This window comes from Sebastes fasciatus, chromosome 9, assembly GCF_043250625.1.
Source record: "Sebastes fasciatus isolate fSebFas1 chromosome 9, fSebFas1.pri, whole genome shotgun sequence".
Lineage (NCBI taxonomy): Eukaryota > Metazoa > Chordata > Actinopteri > Perciformes > Sebastidae > Sebastes > Sebastes fasciatus.
The window spans coordinates 10,889,876-10,910,945 of NC_133803.1; the positions used below are offsets into that span (position 1 = coordinate 10,889,876).

The 21,070-nt window shown below is 41.5% G+C and overlaps 1 protein-coding gene across 3 annotated transcripts in view; it reads right to left on the reverse strand.

Moving 5' to 3' along the window:
• Positions 1-12,711: 12,711 nt before the first annotated feature.
• lrmda (leucine rich melanocyte differentiation associated) overlaps positions 12,712-21,070 on the reverse strand; it is a 346,704-nt gene continuing 338,345 nt past the window's right edge. For 2 of the 3 annotated variants that reach the window (XM_074646028.1, XM_074646030.1), the window contains exon 7: positions 12,712-15,813. In XM_074646028.1, coding sequence (XP_074502129.1) covers positions 15,734-15,813 — 80 coding nt within the window. In that variant the 3' untranslated portion in view covers positions 12,712-15,733. The remainder of the gene's footprint in view (positions 15,814-21,070) is intronic. The other variant, XM_074646029.1, reaches the window with a different exon arrangement.

Genomic DNA, 21,070 nt, shown 5'->3' on the forward strand with positions numbered 1-21,070 from the left:
AACGATAACCTCACGAGTCCGAGGCGGCCGCAGATTTTAGAGCCAGGCGGCGCAGTTCCTCTCCACCAACTGCAAACAGTCAAACTAGGGACTGGAACAATTAGGAATCAATATTCTGTAACTCTAATGCCTATTTCTAGCCTCAGAAACATCCTGTAGTGCACGGTTTAGCTGTAAAATGAAAAATAAATTGCCGTGCGTAGCAGTTGCTCGTAATGACAGCTGCTCTGGTGCTGTTTGAGAACCTCACCGATGCGACAAAGCCGGTGAAATTGCACTTTTCCTTTGCTGTTCTTCTCATTGACAGGTCTAATGAGAAATGGAGAGTGAAAAAACTATGCAAAGGGTGGATGGAATGCAAGAAGCTGATGTTTGCAGGGCATTTAAGTAACGGATCTGAGTACTTCCTGTCCACCTCTGGGATTAACACTGATAATAGCTCACTATTCACCCAATACTTCTGATAGACAACCACATCAAATATCATAACACATATTTGTGTCACTTCATCACTTTACAGTGTATATACAATAGCCAGGAACTGTACAATTTCAATAGACCCAGTGCCTGACCTTGACTATCACCAGGGGTAGCCTCACATAAATGTATATTGTATTTTACCAATCCCCACCATGCGGACGGGTCGGTGACCCTGCGGTCCAAGTCGCACCGCCAATCCGCTTATCCATTGAGCCTGGCATTAGTCTTGATTTACTTTTACTGACATGCTATTAGCTGCTCCATCACTTTCACCTGTCAGCCTGTCAATCAACAGTGATCCACGGTGATGGGCAGGAATAGCATTCGAATAACATTCAGTCCACACTGGCTCGTATATCTCCATGGAGACGGTGACAGCGGATGAGCAAAGGACATCATACCAGGTATCTCGCTCTGCTGTCATGTCAGGGCTGTGAATGTTTGGGCATCACATCGGGATGTGTAGCATCTTAATGTGGATTGGGTTTACAGATACAGTTATTCCAGTTGGCAAATGATATATTGAGAAAGTAATCCCCTGTTGGAGCTTTTAACATGTCTGGACGGCGATAAGCATGTCATTAAACACTGCCAAAGTAAAAGCATTTTTTAACCTTTATGTAACGCAGCAATTTTCCAACTGAAATAATCTGCTTCTAGATACACTGTACTAAACACCGTGTCGCCTGTGTCAAGGGTACGGAGATATCTCCTGAGAATCCTTCAAACATCATGAGCTGCACCAATTCTGAGGTGTTATGATGAGGCAGGATGACTTCTCAGACATCGACCCACTCCTCTCTCATAGCTAGAAATCAGTGGACATCTCATAAGTCTCTGGGCCCTGCCCGCTCCTCCTCCTCCTCTTCCTCTTCCTCCTCCTCCTCCTCCACGCCCCTCAGCTGAAGTGTGCAATTTCACACTCCAACGTCAAACAGCCGGTCAGAAGGAGAATGTATGACCTACCCTGGCATTTGTCCTCATTTCTCTCTCAAATGTGCAAACACTATTACCCTTGGGTTATCTTAAGTGGTGTGGTGAAGATTCGCAGCTTCTCCTCTCCTCTCCTCGCCAGACACAGCATCAAAACACGACAAGCGGCGGGGACGGAGCGGGGGTAAAAGACAGAGCGAGGCAGAGGGGGAAAGCGATGGAAATGGAGCAGATGTTTGTGTGGCTGTTGATTTGTGGCCTGATAAGGGTGCTACACAGGCAGCTGGAATTGATGGCTTGTTAGTGAGGACGGGCCCCTCTGTGAGTTGTTTTCAAAATGATTGATTTACAATAAAGTGGCTCCGGGTGTGTGCATGCAGGCAGAACTGATGCAGATCGATCCCACTGAAATTGATTGATCAGCCATTTAGCTTGGCAGTGTGTTTACCGAACGAAACCGAGCAGGACTCTCCTCTAGGCATCTCCCCCCCCTTCCCCATAAAGCAAAGGAGAAATGCCACCTCTGGGCCTGTCTCATTGCTTTGGCGGTGGCAGCAAAAACAAGCCATATCAGAATATGAACCATAAAAATGTAATCATACAGTGAGAAACACTGGCATAAACGTTTACGATTGTGTACTTTATTCTGCTATCAACGTGTCCTTCTGCGACTTGGAGATACTACGCCTTTAAAAGTAATGACTTACGTGCTCTATGCAAGGGGGAGGAATAGTGTTTGCCTTATCGCAGTGTCACATTGAGACTTTCAGGGGGAGGCATAGAAATAACTAATAACAGTGGATTTCAGTAAACAAGCAGCTCGTTCACAGCCGTACTTAAAGCTGACACGCCAACAACCTTTACCTGTTTTATTGTTGTTAAAATGACTATCATACATAATGTAGAATAGCCCTCAAGTGTTAAAGTGCCTCGTCTATGGACAGTGTCTTTTGCAATTTGTCCAAACAGTGCATACAAGGGTCCCCGTGTACATTTTATAAGGAGTTGTATTGATGGATATAGCACAAGGACAATGTTTACCATGTGACCTCGGTGACTTTTCCTCACTTCCTGCCTGCCAAAACAAACCTCTCCACCACTCTGCTAAGGACTTAAATCACCTGTCCTCAGACGCCTCATCCTGTTATTTGGATAATTGCCAACAAGAGCAAGCTTTTCCATTCTCACGACAGCATGCAGTGGCCCCATCATGTTCCTTATTAACAATTTTACACACTTGGTCGCAGCGAGAGGGTGTCAGAATGCCAATAATATTTACCGTCTGCTGTGCGGGCTATTCAGGGGAGGCTGAGTGTTGCTGATTGCCCTGACAGAAGCTGACAGCACCCTGAACCTGAGATCCCTGCAAATCGACTCAGCAGAGTGTCTTCTTCTTCTTCTTACGGCGGCAGGGTGTGCCTGTGGCCATGAGCCAGGTGATGGAGCACAACACCGTTCATGTGCTAGGGCCTGAAAACAAACAAAGGCAATCTTTCTCTTCATCTTTAAACATTCACTGGCTGATAGAAGATCATAAATCATATTTAAAAAAATCAATGTCACAATGTCACATAGCCTCTAAGATAAGGCCTGACATCAGATCAAGGAGGAAAATCATATAAAAATGTAAAACAGATCCTTTCTAGAAGCTAGAAAGCTAGCTAAAAACAGTCTGCCTTATCTTTATATACCTACAGTATATATATATATACATATATATATACACACATCATACATATCCTCATATCAATCCAAACTTACGCTAAATTTTGGCAGGGTAAAACTGGCATGGCCATTTTCAAAGGGGTCCCTTGACCTCTGACCTCAAGATATGTAAATGAAAATGGGTTCTATGAGTACCCACGAGTCTCCCCTTTAAAGATATGCCCACTTTATGATAATCACATGCAGTTTGGGGCAAGTCATAGTCAAGTCAGCACACTGACACACTGACAGCTGTTGTTGCCTGTTGGGCTGCAGTTTGCCATGTTATGATTCTAGCATATTCTTTATGCTGAATGCAGTACCTGTGAGGGTTTCTGGACAATATTTGTCATTGTTTTGTGTTGTTAATTGACTTCCAGTAATAAATATATACATACATTTACATGAAGCAAGCATGTATGTCCACTCAGGTATTAATAAGAGTATTAATTACTTCAAAAACGACAAATCTGCCTTAAAGGTACATTTTGAACGGATAAAAAATGTGTGATTAATTTGTGATTAATCACGATTAACTATGGACAATCATGCAATTACTCGCAATTAAATATTTCAATCAATAGACAGCCCTAATATATATACACATAAATATATACATACACATACTGTATTTATATATATATATATATATATATATATATTATATACATATACGGACATATATTTAAATGTCCTTCCTTCTTCATTTTCCCATTCAGAATAAACTGTTCATTTTAGATGTCATTATGGGTCATTACTAAATCAATGAGCTACAACGTTTAAAAATAATTTTCGTAAAGAGCTGGGAGGCAGGTAAATGAAACGACTGTCTTGGGATTATTGAGCCTTCTCAGTCAATCCGTCCAGTCTGTAATGATTTCCATAACATTGATGTGAAAGATGTTGACACCAATTATAGCATTTCCCTTTGACCCCTGACGATTTGGACTGGGAGTGTTAAACATCACATTCAAGCACAAACACACACACACACACACACACACACACACACACACACACACACACACACACACACACACACACACATCTGGTTACCTCAAACATATCAATATCAATACGTGTGGCTGCATGTGTATACAAGAGACCGTGTGTTTGTGCGTGTGACAGAGATGGAGGGAGACAGAGAGAGAAAAAGAGAGATCCAAAGACTGAGCCCCATCCCAATTCAGCCGTGATAATAGTTTCCATGACAATGAGGCATGCTCAGCGCATCAGTTGTGGCCCAGATAAACAGTGATCCTTTACGCAAACAAGAAGGTCATTACAGCAGCTTGTCAAATCAATGCCCAGTGTGTCCAAGTTGATTAAGACATCTCCCCTCAGCTCTGACACTCCGTCAATAGCAGTAGGCGCACAATGCAGTGGTGGGTGGGTGGGGGGATGGGGAGATGGTGATGTCTGTAGCTGAGGATGCGTGTGTGTGTGTTGGTGGAGGGGGGGGGTGCTCCCGCTCTCCACACGCACGCACACACACACACACACACCTACGCAAACACACGCACGGTACTCAGATGATTGGAGTGAAATACCCATCAGTCAGGGAGCCGAGGTGGACTAATGATTCCCTGTGCTGCCTATTAGAACTACATGACAACTCAATCCTGCTCACGGAAAAGAGAAATGGAGGGGAGAGGGAGATGGGGATGGGAAGGGGGGGTTGGGCGAGGGAGAGGGTGAATAAAGAGACAGAAGACGAGAGGAAGAAAAGAAAAAGTGACCTTGTAGCAGCATCATTTGAGGCTGAATTAAATTGGCAAGAGCAGCTAATCTTTACCTGGGGGCGATTAACAGAATTAAAGGAGAACAACAAAGGCACAGAGGTTGGCTTTTCTCTTTTTTCCTGCCTGCCACTGCCATTTGAAATTTGTTTTCTTCTGGAAAAGTTGGTGAATCTTCCTCTCTAAGCCCGTCACTGATGGTTGGATTTTCTATCTGACACACAAACAATAGCAGGCTGTCATTGTAACTGGTTGCTTTATCGTGAAATCTAGATTATGTTCTCAAATCAGGCAGCTTAGGTTGCCATGTTGCCGATCATCTTTCTGATATTGCTAATAATACGGGGACATTAATTTAATTATTTGGTAAAAAACAGAACATTTTGCTCTGCCATTTTCAAACTAATGTACTATGATTTCTTCAAAAAAAGAGAGTAAAACTTTTCCCCTCTTAGCGAAATAATGGGATGCTATTAGTAGGAAGTGAATTACTTCAAGTTTAGCCTCTGCACTCGGTCTCATAGCCTCTCTCTTCTCACAGGCTAATCAATATGTTTGGAGAGACAGACAAGGTTAGGCCTATCAGCCTGTCTGAGACAGAGGAAAAAAAACATTGCTAATACCCAAATGCGAAGGTTCACGGCTGAACTTTACCCACACATTGAGAAGAAGAAGCATAACAACCGATAAACCATTTAGCTCAGGGACATTCAAACTAACTCTTGTGAGAAACTCAATATTTTCTGCTGTTGGCATTAAATCACCATATGCGTATTTGAATTGGTGAATGATTTGTATAGTTTATTAAGAGAACAACTCTGCTTTCACACAACTTCCAGCACATACATTATACTGTCTACGTACATAGACAAATAACTTTTACCATGACATCTTGTACAGACATTCATGGTCTAGTGCCGCCATGAGGTTTGTCTAATATTTTGGTTTATGATCAAATGCCTTCAAAACCCATCAGACTGCTGTATCAGCAAATGTTAGTATGCTAACACGCTAAGTAAGATGGTGAACATGGTAAGCATTACACCTGCATCAGCATGTTAGCATTGCCATTGTGAGCATGTTATTTTAACATGTCGATGTTCGCATTTAACAAGTACAGCCCGACAGAGCTATATATATATCTATATGTATAAAGATATATATAAAAACAGCCTTTAGAGAAGTGCTGAATAAAAGTATGGCTTTTCGCTGAAATTTCTTTTATTATGATTGTGAATTAATCATTTAAAAAAATGTTGGCGGGTCCAAATGAATGTTTTGTTTATCTCTGTGGCTTGTGAGTCAATAGTATAACAATGTTGGTATCACGTAATATCTTTGTGACATCAGTTAGTGTGGAAAAAAACGGATGAATGGCTGAGTTTGACGTTAAGTTCCTGGCAACGGCTTGTTGTGAAGTAAATGCAATGGACCGGGGGAGGGAGAATGCAACATCTAGTGGCTGAATGTTATCAATAGCACCTTTAATATTGTATTAAACAAATGTATTAATTTACTACCAATATTGAGTTTGAACCTTAGAGCTGCTAGCACGACTGTAGATTCTTAGTCTTGTTGTAATATCAAAGGACTCCTTTTCATTTTAAAAATTCTTAAAGGTGTTCTTGATAACATTTTTATGTAGATGAATATTTAAAAAAATAATAATAATATAATACATCCACAGAGCTTTTAGGAATGTGTCAAATAAAAGTATGGCTTTTCCTGAAAAAAATTATTATGAATGTGAATTAACCTTTTAAAAAATGTTGGCAGTTCCAAAATACAATTTTGTTTATCTCTGTGGAAGATATCTGACCTTTGGTTCCCACTTCTAACAAGGCCTGTGAGCCAATAGTAAAACGTCATTGGTAACACGTGCTATCTCTCGGTCATCAGTTAGTGTGGAAAAACTGAGTATGACGGTAAGTGCCTGGCAATGACTTGATGTGAAGTGAACGCAACGGAGCGGGGGAGGGACAATGCAACATCTAGTGGCTGAATGTTATCAATAGCACCTTTAACATTGTATTGAACCAATGTATTAATTAATGTGAAGGGTGTTTTAGTCTGTATTTATCTTTATAGTTGCAGAAATTCAACGATTTTAGACAGTGTTAGATCCCAGTTGGTACCTCAAATTTGCTGCCCTTTTGAAACCAGCTGTTTCCCAACAATAATTATGTGAATTACATCAACTTCACATATTACAAGTAGCCAAGTTGCTACACTACAGAAGACAAATGAAAGTCAATAAGCTTCCTTTAAATGCTAGTATCCACAAAGAGAGAGGACAAAAACATACCTAAAACATGAGCTCCCTACCACTGACCACCAATATTACTCCCATAAAAGCAAGATTGGCTGCAGTAAATAGCTGCTCACCTTCAGAGTATTCATGATTCAAGGATTTCATTTGTGCTAAGCCATGCCCCGGGGAGATTTGCTGGATCTCCATGTCTTTAAGAACGGCCCCAGAACAGATCTCTCTCACCTTTTCCTCACAATTAGTCACAGCCGCGTGTCAAAAAATCGACTGCCTCTGTATGTCACTGTCAACGGCCAAGGCCAAGTCGAGCCGTTTCAGAGGCTGCCCTCCGGAGGCCCACCCCCCCTATAGATAGGATCGGAGTGCCGCAGGAAATACCACCAAGTCTGACACGCAACGCGCTCCTCCCTCAGGTCACATCACCGCGGGGCCCATAAAGTGTGTATTCATATGAAATGCATGACCGTTGTTTACAGTTCAAAGACATTCATGGGAAATATTCTCGTCTGTTTCAAAGTGTAATTTCTACATCCAATAGGCTTTCCCATGGCGATCCAGAACGGCAGTATACTGCAGCAGCCATGTAGTTGCACGATAGAGTGTGATATCATCGGTAGGTACACATCACTTAGCTCCATGTACAGTACGCCGTTTGTTCAAGTATTCTCTCGTGCCTCAATGGAGTCATACAGAATTGCTCATGTGAGATAATCACCCGTCTCTCCTGAGGGCTTTTTCTGATTCTTGTTCATGTCCAGAAAAACACACACGCACACAATCAGCATCTCCACCACCCTCAGGACCTGCTCGAGAAAACAAGTAAATGCCAATAACTCCAGGAATTTCCTTTGAAATGTTTGATTGTTCAAGTCAAGCGTGTAAAATCATTGGCTGATAATTTGCGTCATGTTAAATATTAGCTGCGGGGCCAAACATTAAAATGCCAACATGGCATGTCCTCTGCCATACCATTCTGTATAAATCACTGTATGTTGTCTGCCAAATGAATACAGTAGCTGTTTTAATGATGTAGCTGAAGCAATAAAAGAGAAAGTGTCTCTTTTAATATTCATTTGAGGACATGCAGCCATTGGGGAAGTATTGTACACGTTTCTTCTATGTAAATGTGTTCTTGTTAAAAGAAAATTTTGAGAAAGTGATTCAGGAACAAAGAGTCAAAATTTCACTCCAAAAAAAAGAAATCGCATCAAACAATGTTTCACTTCAAAAACAAAAACATGTTGCATTGTTGTTGTACAATATTTAGCACTGACACTGACAATAATTAATATTCATGAGACTGCGACTTTGCAGCCCCTCAGGATGGTTAAATTAATTATGCTAACAGGGTCATTTAACTGCTTTATTCAAAGCAAGCAATTCTCGTGCAATAAATGACACAATAATTACGCACACAATCTAACAAGAGGACAGTGACAAGTGGAGGAGTGACACTCTCATCTCCATAAAGTACAAAGAACGCATTCACACACACGCACACACACACAACAAACAACCGAAGTAAAATCCATACAGGCAAGATGAAAGAATAACAAAACCCAGCTAACGGTTTTACATCCGCTGCAGCTTCTCTCTCTATGAGTAGTAAATATGATTTGTTACCACGTGTTATTATTTAGCAGTATTCATCTTCTCTGTCAGTGCACACAGAGGGGTAATAGAAATGCCAGCAAGGTGGCTGATTTACTTAGTAAAATTTTCATCTCAAGGCTTGCGAGGCATGATTGGAGTCTGTAAGAGTAACGGGAAATCATGCATTATGTAGGCGAGTCTGACACGACCTTGAGACTTCCCAGCGCGGGCCATATATTACCATCGGAGCGACCTTCCCATCCCGAAGATACATCTGATGTGTTTAAGGCTGTTTTACAATGCATTAGGAGGGCTTTACATGTGCTGAGCTCACTTTATTTGCTCATACATTTCACAGGAAGAGTTTAGTGTCAGGCTGATGGGGACCATTCGCAGTGACTGAGTCACTTGTCGAGACAAATGAGCCCGTGGAAACAGGCCGAGGCGGCGGATAATAAGCATTTCAAAGCAGATTCCCACTTTTCCTGTTTTATTTCCCTTCAATATACGGCACATTTACTATTCAGCGAACCCTTGTTGATTCCAGCTCATCGCGTATTCTCACCTGCTGCGATTGATTGACCTGCATCTTATGAAGACGGAGAATGGATATAATTTTTCCCACCGAGTGATGGGGCATCAGGATCAATATTCTCACTGTTGGTTAAGCTTTTGCAACCTTTAGAATATCAGCTCCGATCGATCTCTCTCACATAATTGTCTGTATTTTGAAATCAAGTTTTTTCTTTCGTACACGCCAATGACATTTGGAATGCCTCAAGGTCTTGTTCCATGACCCGTTGAAATCCCCGAGGTAAAGGGCACAAAACACAGAATCATTAGCATGTTACACTTATTGTCCGTGTCTCCCTCTTTCTACCTTTCACCCCTGCACTATAAACATGTGGGGAGAGTGAGGCCATTTTGTATTTCCATATAAAAAGCCCCGTAATTATAGGGGGGTGGGGGGTGAAGACGGTTGTTCCCCTTATCAGAGGAAATGATAAGGGAGTACCAGGCCCTGTGAAAGAACAGTCCATTTTGATATAATTGGCAGTGGAATTATTTATGACATTAATTGCCACATTATCGACTGGCTGTCAGCTCCTGTGTCAGTCTGTCCATCTTTCTTAGCAGAAAGAGCCAGCTCAGCCTGGTGCCCACTGACAAGCTAATTACTACAGCACAACCCTGAATGACAAATGTTACTCATCTAAGACCAGGCCCGGAAATAAGGGCCACTCTTCCCCCCCTTTGGCTTCTCTGGATCAAGTGAGACAGCAGTGTGCTGCCAAATGTCTTCAGGTGCAGGAGGGAAGGAGTTTGTATGTCAAACACATAGAGAGGAAGAGAAGGAAGGAGGGAGGGAGAGGTTTCTAGAGCCAGGGGCACAGTTAAATCTAAATCTCACCCCGTCCTGTTTGCTGCTCTGCTATCAGTGGCCAGTTGTCACTCATAAAGACAAGTCCCTTTTTTTCTCCTTCTGCCTCCTTGTAAATTTGCATTAGCTCATGCCAATCAGTCAACAGGCTGTGGGCTGATGCGTAGTGACGGGGTGATTGGTCCTTAGTTCCTTTGACAGTGACTCACACACTAGTGTGCCTTTTGGGGAGGTGAATTGTGCTGTAGTGTGCCACCAATGTAATATGAAGCTCAGAGACTATACAGTATGTAAATACATTTTAACATATCCAAAATCTGAAAATATTGTGTATTTCAGTAAAGAGTATGCACTATATATACAATTTAAACTTTTTCTTTACCATTGTGTACTAACAAGAAATTAAACAAGACTTTTACTTTTAAATATTTCCAAAGATAACAGCAATTTTTCCTACTGCAGTGTTGCCATTGTCTGCATTTTTGCAATTTTACAAGTAGGTTGACCGTTTCCTTATGTATGCATTGTGGGACAACCGTGTCCATCAACAGCACACTCAAAAATCAAGCATATTTAACATCTTTGACTATTTACTGATTTACCCAGAATCCCCATTAGTTACTACAACGGTAGAAACTACTCTTTTTGGGGTCTGTACAAAAATACTACATCACAATGTAAAAACAAATATGTCATTAAAATCCAAAGCAAAAAGGGAACAAAAGAAAAACAATCAATAAAACTACTAATGACAACAATACCAACAAATGACAACAAGTTTAAAAGGGATAAAAAACAAACGAAAAAAACCCCCAGCAAACTACAAGAAACAACAAATTAACAACAATTAAACCGCTAATGACAGTAATACCAACAAATGACAAGTCAAAAAATTAACAAAAAACAAAGGAAAAAACAAGCAAACTAAAAAATAACAACAATTAAACTACCAATGAGATGCCTACACCTTACAAACATTCAATACAGCCTAGAAACAGCAGCACCATTAAAAAACAGCGTATACAGTTGCCGAAATATAAATAAATAAAAAACAATCCTCATTAATGATCATATAGTCAGATATTATGTATCAGCATGTGTGGTATTTGGAGTATTGTTACTTTTGTCACTTTTCCAGTGTGAATGAACGACACACTCAAAACATGATTATAATGAAATCAAATTACAATTTTGACTTTTACAAAACACAGGTTTCAAATGTGTAGTATTTGTTTTTACAGTGTTTACACCGTCACGCTCGCATTTCATTTCTAAGATATTACAAACAAATTAAAGACAACAGCAAAAATGCACCACAGATGTGCAGACATCCAGCTGTGGCTCACTCAAGCATGGATACACACAGAAAATATGTAGGTACAGAGTTAAACCTTTTTGAGCGCACATACACAGACACACACACACACACACACACTGTGGCTAGTAGAGGAGCCTGCAGGGCTACTATAGCAGAATGTCACTGATCTGCTCTGATGAAGTGGCGTGCCATTTGTTCAGCCAGGAAGTTCCCAAGTAGCAGCAGCAGCGGTGACGGAGCTGAGGGTCAAGGAGGGCATCGCCTACAGGTAGACGGCTGTGGCTCACACCTTAATTAATCTACTGTCCGCGATGCCAGGCATCCCATTCATTCATCCCCTCGCATGCACAAAGGCACACGTCAAGCATATGTCAACCTGCTCTGGCACTCCCCGCCCATCCCATAATGCAGTTTGTGTTGGTGTGGCAGCTCGGGATACGTCCCTGACGAGGATAGGAAGTGACACACACCAAACTCGGTGTGTCCCCCAGCCAGCTCCGGTGGCTCGGGGCCTGTCAATTCCAGCTCCGTCAGTGGCACTGGCTCAATGGCAGTGCCTGTGACACATGTCACAAAGTTTTAAATGTCTGCTCTTTTCAGCAGGATGGCTGGGCGCACGCCGCAGCCAGGGGAAGGATGACATTTTGTGTCGTGCGGGGGGGAACTTGTTGTGGCTCCGCTCTTCCTACCTCCTCCGGCTGTCAGCCCCAGTTTCCTCTGAGCATATCAAAACACAGACAAATAAACCTTGTCATTTTGAAACGCCGGCACTAGTGACCAGGCTCCTGAACGGCATGTCAGCTGGAATATGGTCACACAGTCCTGTAGGAAGTGGTGTATACGCTCAGGCAAGCGAGCACGCATACTCTATAAGCTAATAGAAATAAGAAATAAACAGACATGGTGAGCAAACATTGCATGAGGCCATCTCTGACCTTTCCTTCATGGGTCTGTAGATGATTGACGTGCGGGACTGAAGCTCAACATGGCTTCTTTCAAATCCCAAATACATGTACAGCAAGTCTCTCCTCTCAATCTCATCAGGTTTATCCAGCTACTTCATCTCTAAAAGCAGAAGGTGACATAATCAAGCCTCATGTCCTGACCTGAGATGTCAATCAGGGACAGATTTTTAACCACTTTTGGCTCTATAGGCTTTATACAGGGAAATATTAATATTAATGTAATGGCCATTTGATCATTAAGAAAACGGTGTATCATGGTGGCAGAAAGAATTAATGTGAAGGAACCAGGAGTACCTTAAGCTCTGCAGCAATTTGACAAGAGACACATATTAGTTCAACCCCTTTAATCACTTGTAGACATCCAGCTAATACAACTTTATATCAGATCAGTGATATCACATCATTCATGTTACATTTTCAGATTGGAGGGTTGCCTGGAAAACTTCACCTAAGATGCTAAAAGATAGAGGCATTTATCTTTTGCTACATTTATTCTACCTGTAGCTTGTCGTGATAAGACATTCAAATCATAATAAACACATTACAAGTGCACTGTAAAACCACGGTGATCATACACGTATTATAAAATGTAAACATTTTTAAAAAACAGTGCATTTGACAATATTCTATAAGATGCAATTTTCTGAAGATATATATAAATTTAGACTTTGTTTTCATTGCATCACAATGCAACAATGAACTGGTCGAAGACACACAGTGGGGAAAAAAGACACAACAACATGGCACAATAATACATAACAAAATACCTGGTATGCATACTGTACTTGGTTACAACTCTGTTTTTCATTAAAGCTGGTATTGGAACGTTTTGACATTAAAAGCTGCATTTGACACATCTGTACACATGTGCTAACACAGTGGATCCCAACCTTTTTCCTTAAGGGACCCCTTTTCTATCATTGAGTAAACGGAGTGACATGTATTATGGATATTTCATATTATATTGAATACATAACAATAACAGTACAGAACAACTGATAAACTGCACAATAAACCCAAATAGTAAACGCAATAACTGCAGGAAGTAAAACGAGCGATTTGGATGAATTTTGAGCTGATTATTTCCTGTGAATATTACATCAGAGATGTGTTTTCCTGTTATTTTTAGGAACTTTTAATATGATTCTCTGTATTTTTTTAATCTTTAACGATCATAATACTTAATAGGCTTCTTTTTGACAGATGCTTGGCCGTTGTTCCATTAGCTCTTTGGTTGTTTTAAGTGCGTACTAATGCAGGTCGAGTCTGTTTAGCAGAGAGGGAAGGCTCTGTGAATACAGCTTGTGTTCAGGTCTTCACCATGGCCTTATCCTGTTATATCTTAAATAATAATCCACAATTTGAATACAACAATTTAATTTAGTTTTCTTCACAGAAATGAATGAAGTGCTGAGATATAGGGCAACTGTATATTTTAAAAAAAAAGTTGTCTTACACCCCTTAAAATCAATAAGGCCTTGCAACTCCCTGTCAAGCTTTGGCGAACCATAGTGGGGACTGGGACCCCCAGGTTGGGAACCAGTGTGCTAACATATACACTTACAACAGAAACTGACCGAGTCATTGCTCAGATATCAGATATATATAAGCCTGACTTTTCTTTCTTTTCTAAGAGACACAATTATAAAATTCATTCAATAAAATTCATTCAAAGAAAAGAAGGAAAGGCGTTCTGCAGTGTGCCACAAACTAAACAAGATAAACTGGTCATGCCTCAAGTTTTGACTGAAAATCTTTGAAAATCCTTGTTCTGTCAAACTCTGTAAAATGTATTAAGCGTGATTCATGCTTGCCCCAACCGCGAGAGTCATGAGTGTCCGCGCGGCCGTAGTGACGTCACACTATTAGACGCAGCTCTTCGTGGGTGGGTTCCGTGCGGCAGGTTTTTGCCAGTCTGTGCACATCAAAATTTTCCAACTACGCGGATGGGCAGAGAAAATGAAGAACTTTGAGGAGCTTTGAAAATGTTGGTTTTGCCGTGAGGAGAAACCCCCACAAATAATACAAAATAATATAAAGAATACAAATGTTTCCTTGTCACGATTCCACGTCAGCTCATGGCCGTGCGACCGCCCTTGCGGAAAGTATAGCCGAAGATTTAATGATTTAAACAGCAGTTATGTGTGTGATAGAGTGTGTGTGTGTGTGTGTGTGTGTGTATAAAAGAGAGAGAGAGATGAGTTCATGTCAGGCCCCAGGTGTGTGACCGTCACCCCTTTCACCCTTGATTAGTGGCGGCAGCGGACGGGTGATCCATCATGGCTGTCAAAGAAAAGGATGCAATTGGATGGGTGTGTTTGTCACTGACTGTGTGTAAGAAAATGAAAGAGAGAGACAGAGACAGAGACTGCCCCCGTGTGTGTGTGTGTGTGTGTGTGTGTGTGTGTGTGTGTGTGTGTGTGTGTGTGTCTCTGGCGTTGTGCGGTTGCTGATGCTTAGAGGCAATCATGTCAGTGGGAGTGTCAACTCTGACTCTGACTCTGACTGTGAGCTGGAAGCAAGGAGGCACAAGCAGACCCAGCTCAGCAGAAGAGGCCGCTAGTATGGGGCTGGATTACGAACTTTAAAAAAAAAAAAAAAACATTCCCCCTTGCATAATGGGAGTATAAATCACTAGTTTCATCACGATACCATATTGTATCGATTCTTTGGACATCAATACAATATTCGCAGATATCACAAAGTCTGCCATGATACGATTTCAATATGATTCAATTCAAGGGCCTGCGAACAATATGAGACTATATCATATGGCCATTTAACAAAATCAGTTACATTTATATCAATGCCCAAAAGGCAACTCAAATGTGATTTGACCATCTATTATTTTTAATGAAACGAAGAAAAATAGATTTCAACGTTATGCCGCCAGCACAGCTTGCTAACGCCGGTCGTTCCCTTGTCATGATTCCATGTCAGCTCATGTCTGTGTGGACATCCTTGCGGAATGCATAACCGAAGCGCCGCTGCCTCTGTTTGGATGTTTAGAATTTGGGTTCGCTCGGCCGGAGATGGTGAAACAGACGTGCCATGGTAATTTCAAAATAAAGGCACATCTTGAAAATGATATGTATCGATGTTTTCACTTTGCATCGATGATAGTGGATCGTTGATCATTCAATCGATATATCGATCCAGATCGATGGATCGTTACACCCCTATTGCATAACAAACTCTTTTGAAGAAGTTTACATTTTTTTCCAGTGGGAGATCAGGTGACTCAAATATCACCAGTGGTTTTAAGAAATAAAGAGATTGATTTGATCTTCTTTTCCTTCTGTTAACTGCCCTTGTCACTCATGTCCCTCTTCATACCTGACCGGCTGTCCATCAGAGTTGGTCGTTTCGGATGAATCTGTTGCCTTCCGAGTGCTTGCCATAGTAAACGTAGCGACACTTGGCGAATACCCCTAAAAACAGTGAGAGAGAGAGAGTCAGGTGAGTTGTGGGTCATGCTTGTATTTATAAATAACGAGGAAAACATTGAGGAAAAATGGAGAAAAAAAATATCTTTTCAGACTGGATTACTTGGGCTGCACAATTAATCTAAATTTAATCTAAATCACAATATGGCACTTTATTTGTTAAAGGTGAATGTGTGTCAATATACCATTTTAAATTAAATATTATTGTGCTGCAGAGATGTCCTGGCCTACACATCATATTATACAGACTTCAGAAAACATCTTTGTTTGATACAGATCCCTGCAAAAATCACACCATAATCATTTGAATATTTTTTTCAATGAAAATGAAAATAATTATGTAAAAAATAACATCCCCTCTAACATCCAAAATCATATCGCAATTGCAATATCAGTGAAAATAATCCCAATTAGATATTTTCTCAAAATTGCGCAGCCCTAATTTGTACTGTATCTCTTGTAATATTTCAGTGACAGACAGACAAACTTGGCATTCACCAGTCAGTAACTTCTTGATCACATATTTGGGCCATATTCACATATATAATTAGTGTTGGAGTTATAGATGTTTCTAACCTGTGGGGAGACACCCTCAGAGGGGATCCACAAACTGATATAACCAAAGAATGATACCAGTGCAGCTTTCAAGTAGGGCTGTGAATCGATTAAAATATTGCGATTAATGGCATGATTGTCCATAGTTCATCGCGATTAATCGCAAATTAATCACATATTTTTTAAGTATTTGTCAAGTATTTAATATTCTTATCAACATGGGAGTGGACAAATATGCTGCTTTATGCAAATGTATGTATATATGTATTATTGGAAATCAATTAACAACACAAAACAATGTCAAATATTGTTCAGAAACCCTCACAGGTACTGCATTTAGCATACGAAATATGCTCAAATCATAACATGGCAAACTGCAGCCCAACAGGCAACAACAGCTGTCAGTGTGTCAGTGTGCTGACTTGACATTGACTTGCACCAAACTGCATGTGATTATCATAAACTGGGCATGTCTTTAAAGGGGAGACTCGTGGGTACCCATAGAACCCATTTTCATTCACATATCTTGAGGTCAGAGGTCAAGGGACCCCTTTGAAAATGGCCATGCCAGTTTTTCCTCGCCAAAATTTAGTGTAAGTTTGGAGCTTTATTTAGCCTCCTACGCGACAAGCTACTATGACATGGTTGGTACCAATGGATTCCATAGGTTTTCTTTTTTCATATGATACCAGTATCTTCATTCTAGCTTTACAACTGCTACAACCTAAAAATCACAAGTTGCGTTATTATCACGTAAACTTTGACAGCCCTAGTTTCACGACATTCAAAACAAGGCGTAACATTTCACGAGGTAGTAAACAGCATCCAATGCGTTCATTAAACCTCAAGGATGCAGACGATAAGTTTCAGTAAGAAACGTTCAATGCAAACTAAACCATGTTTGTTTACTACTGTACAAAACCTCCACAGGGGAGCTTTAAATGGCAGCACTGAACTGTAGGGGACGAGTGGTGTTGCTGGGAAGGATGAGCATCTTGTTCAAGAGAAAGACCAGCATGGCCTCAGGGCAGACAGAGTCCTGACAGTAACAAGCTCACAGCCACCTACGCACACAGACACACACACTGACCTATCACAGCAGGCAATTATTCAATTATCAGCAGGCATGGCATTTGCGTATCTGCATGTAATAGGCTAATAAAACACACTAGATATTATGGGTGTAATGATACATCGATCTGGATCAATATATCGATTCAATGATCAATGATCCAATATCATCGATGCAAAGTGAAAACATCGATAAATATCGTCATCTTTAGGATATGCTTTTATTTTGAAATTCCTACTTTATATTTAATATTTTTATTAAAAGAATATATAGGATAGAGTTTTTCATTTAAATATTTGAGAAAACTGTCAAATCATAATTCAGTTGCTTTTTGTGAGTTGATATAAATGTAACTGATTGTGTTAAAGCAGCAGTGGGTAGAAATGGAGCAAAAATGACTAAATAAAGTTATTTTTATGAAACGGTCACTATATCCTGACAGTAGTGCACGAGACAGGAAAAAAATCGTATGCCTCTGTGTCCTCCGGTGCTCCTAATGGCATCTACAAGATTTCACAGACCGAAGGAAACAACCAATCAGAGCCGAGCTGGAGCCTGCTGTCCTGCTGGTCAACGGTCAAACTAGGCAGCGCTGATCAAATATGAATCAATATTCTGTTACTGTAAAGCATATTTCTTGTATAAAATGTTTTCAGAAACATCTGGTAGTGTACTGTTTAGCTGTAAAATGAGAAAGTTTGTGACCTGGCAGTCATGTTGAAAGCAATTGAGGAAATACCAAGCACCGCCCACCAGCTGGAGCGCAGCCAATAGGAACGCTCTCTCTCTGAAATGACCTGTGATTGGCCAAAGATTTTTTTAAAGCCTCAAAACAGAGCTATGAGGAGGTGCATAAGTCAATTTTCTCAGAACACTTGAATTACAATATGCTGAAAGGTTACTATGGAATTTTTGCCAAAAGCTTTCTGCCTGCTGCAGGTTTAAATAGTCATATGATATCATCTCATATCAATCGCAGGCCCCTGAACTGAATCAAAATCGTATTTGTGATATCAGCAAATATTGTATTGTTGTCCAAAGAATCGATACAATATCGTATCGTGATGAAACTTGTGATTCACCCCCCTACTAGATAATACAGACAGATTCATTTTGGAGTTGAGAACTTGCTACAGTGTCCCACTTGTACAATATCTTGCACTGTGCTGCTGCTACTAAGAAGTTGCAAGTATGATACGTATTGATTCTACAGTATGAACAGTGTAAGTTAAGCAAAGGTAATAAATAATTTACAGAAACTACATTTAACTAGAATCCTGAAAAAGCAGCCATGTGCCCTCTATGCAGCTCAGAGGATGAATCCAAGATGTCCGGCAGTGCTTTCTTGTTGCCGTCCAGGGAGAGGGCAGCCCACAGCCCTGTGGCTTGCTCTGCTCTGATGTCACTGCGCTCCTGCTGCCACTTGATGAATGTGGCGGGGCCGCGGCTAGGTGTCACCTCTCACCAAATGAGGCAAGGACAAGTGGCATTAGTGCTGTCAATGATCCTCTGACAGCAGAACAGACACAGCTTTCGCCGGGCTTTTTTTAAACAGACATCAAGTGTATTACAGGAGAAAGGAGGGGACGGAGACAGGGCAGAAAAAAGGAGAGACTTATGGGAGAGGCTGTGTCGCGGAGGGATGACGGGATGCTCCGAGCGCTAAGTCCAATCACATAATCCAAAGAGACACTGTCAAGGGCGGGGAGAGAATGGCAACTAAGTGACAGAAAGCAGAGACGGGGACAGAGATACTGGTGCCATATTAGTGCCGAGCATATTCTGATGCCACCCTCAATTCTAACCAAACCTGACACATCGCTCTCGTTCCCCCACTCTCTCTGACTCTTCAAAGTAGGCTATACCAAGTCACACACACACATGCGCACATGTACAGTACGCACAAACACACACACACACACACACACACACACACACACACACACCAGTCCCTCGCAGCAGTAGTGGGTGTTCTGTCAGGCGGAGGAGCAGTACAGCAGCAGCAGCAGCCCACAGGCCCGAGGACAAGCTCAGTCAATCTAAATCTGGACTTTGTAGTGGAGCAGTGCTCATTTCCCCTCATAGCCCAGCTACTTGAGGTGATCCAAACACTGAAGTGTGAGGAGCTGTCACCTCCGATAAAATCCGGGACCAGCTCCATGCCTGCCTGCTCCCCCGGTGTGTGAGGGGTACATATACGTGTGTGTGTGTGCGTGTGTGTGTGTGTGTGTGTGCATGTGTGTGCTTCTCTGACAGCGAGGAGGTTGGGGCGGGTGAATTCCAGCTGCCGTGATTTGCCTGGGGATATAGGTGCCACGGCTGGAGACTGGGCTTGACACCACAGGACTCGGGGTGTCTCACAGCGCTCTGATCACATGGGCGCCGGGGCCTTTCACATATTCACAGCTTACCCGGCGAGAAACTCACTCTCTCTCCAGGAGAGTGGGGCCCCCTTAAAGAGATTACCCACTGAGGTACCAGAACCAAGACTCCTATAAGACATGACCTAGAGGGGATATATTTGTAAGTTGCAACCAAAGCCTTTCAGAGATAACCTTCACAGATGAAGGAACTAAAGCTAAAGGCCCCTCAAGCCTTCACACTCTGCTGAGCTCGTCGCTAGCCCCGTGGGGACCGAGGAAGGATTGGAAGGGAACACATTCGGAGATTCTCCGAAACCAATCAGAAAGCTCTGGCAGCGTGTGACCTGTAACTCTCCAACAAACAAAAGGCTATACCTGCGATCAAACGGGAAGAGGAAGAGTACATTAAAGGACGGGTCCATATGTGTTCTGCTCTGTTTTTTTCAAATGGAAGCGCCCACTCAGCCATTGCAAAAGGCAGTGACGTAGGTTTCCAAAGTAAGCCAATCGAAGCTAATCAATAAGGTTATGAATAATGTGAACGCTAGCACTGGCTGAGTCCAAACTAGCTGGGCTAAGTTTGGAAATAACTGAAAGGGTTGGTTCTGATTTTTTGAAGGGTGGCATGTATACTAACACGTTCTGCAAGGTAAATTGACTGTTTTGTGAATTGAGTCTGGTCCGATATAAAGGCTTCAGTTACTGTCAGAACGGGCTGTCTGACGGCGAGGTAAAGCGTCTGTGGACGGGAGCAGCAGAAAAATTTATTTCAGCCACCTAAAAAAAAATCAATATCAGTTTAAGTGTATGCTATAATTAGAATATTTTCACAGCTTTACCTCGCCATCAGACAGCCCTTTCTGATGGGGAACTGAAGCCATTATGTTGTGGTCATCAAAACCAGACCAGACTCCATTAACAAAACCATCATTTTACCTCGCAGAACACAGGAGTTGCTGCATCGATTGGTTAGTTTGTTTGTGTTATTGTGTGACTTTCGGATCCAAACTAATGTGGCGTCCAGTACATTGCAGTACATTGATTTGCGACTGTGTCGATACTCCGGTCTGCTTCTCCAAACAGGGAGCGTGCCGACCGCCATCTAAGTTACCGTATGAAAAGTTAATACACTGACTGGATGTATATTTGTTTATTTTGACACTAAAACATACATACTTTGACCAAAATTTGTATAAGAAACACCACTGAGAAGCTACAGAATGATATAAAAACCTAAAAAAACAAAAAAATA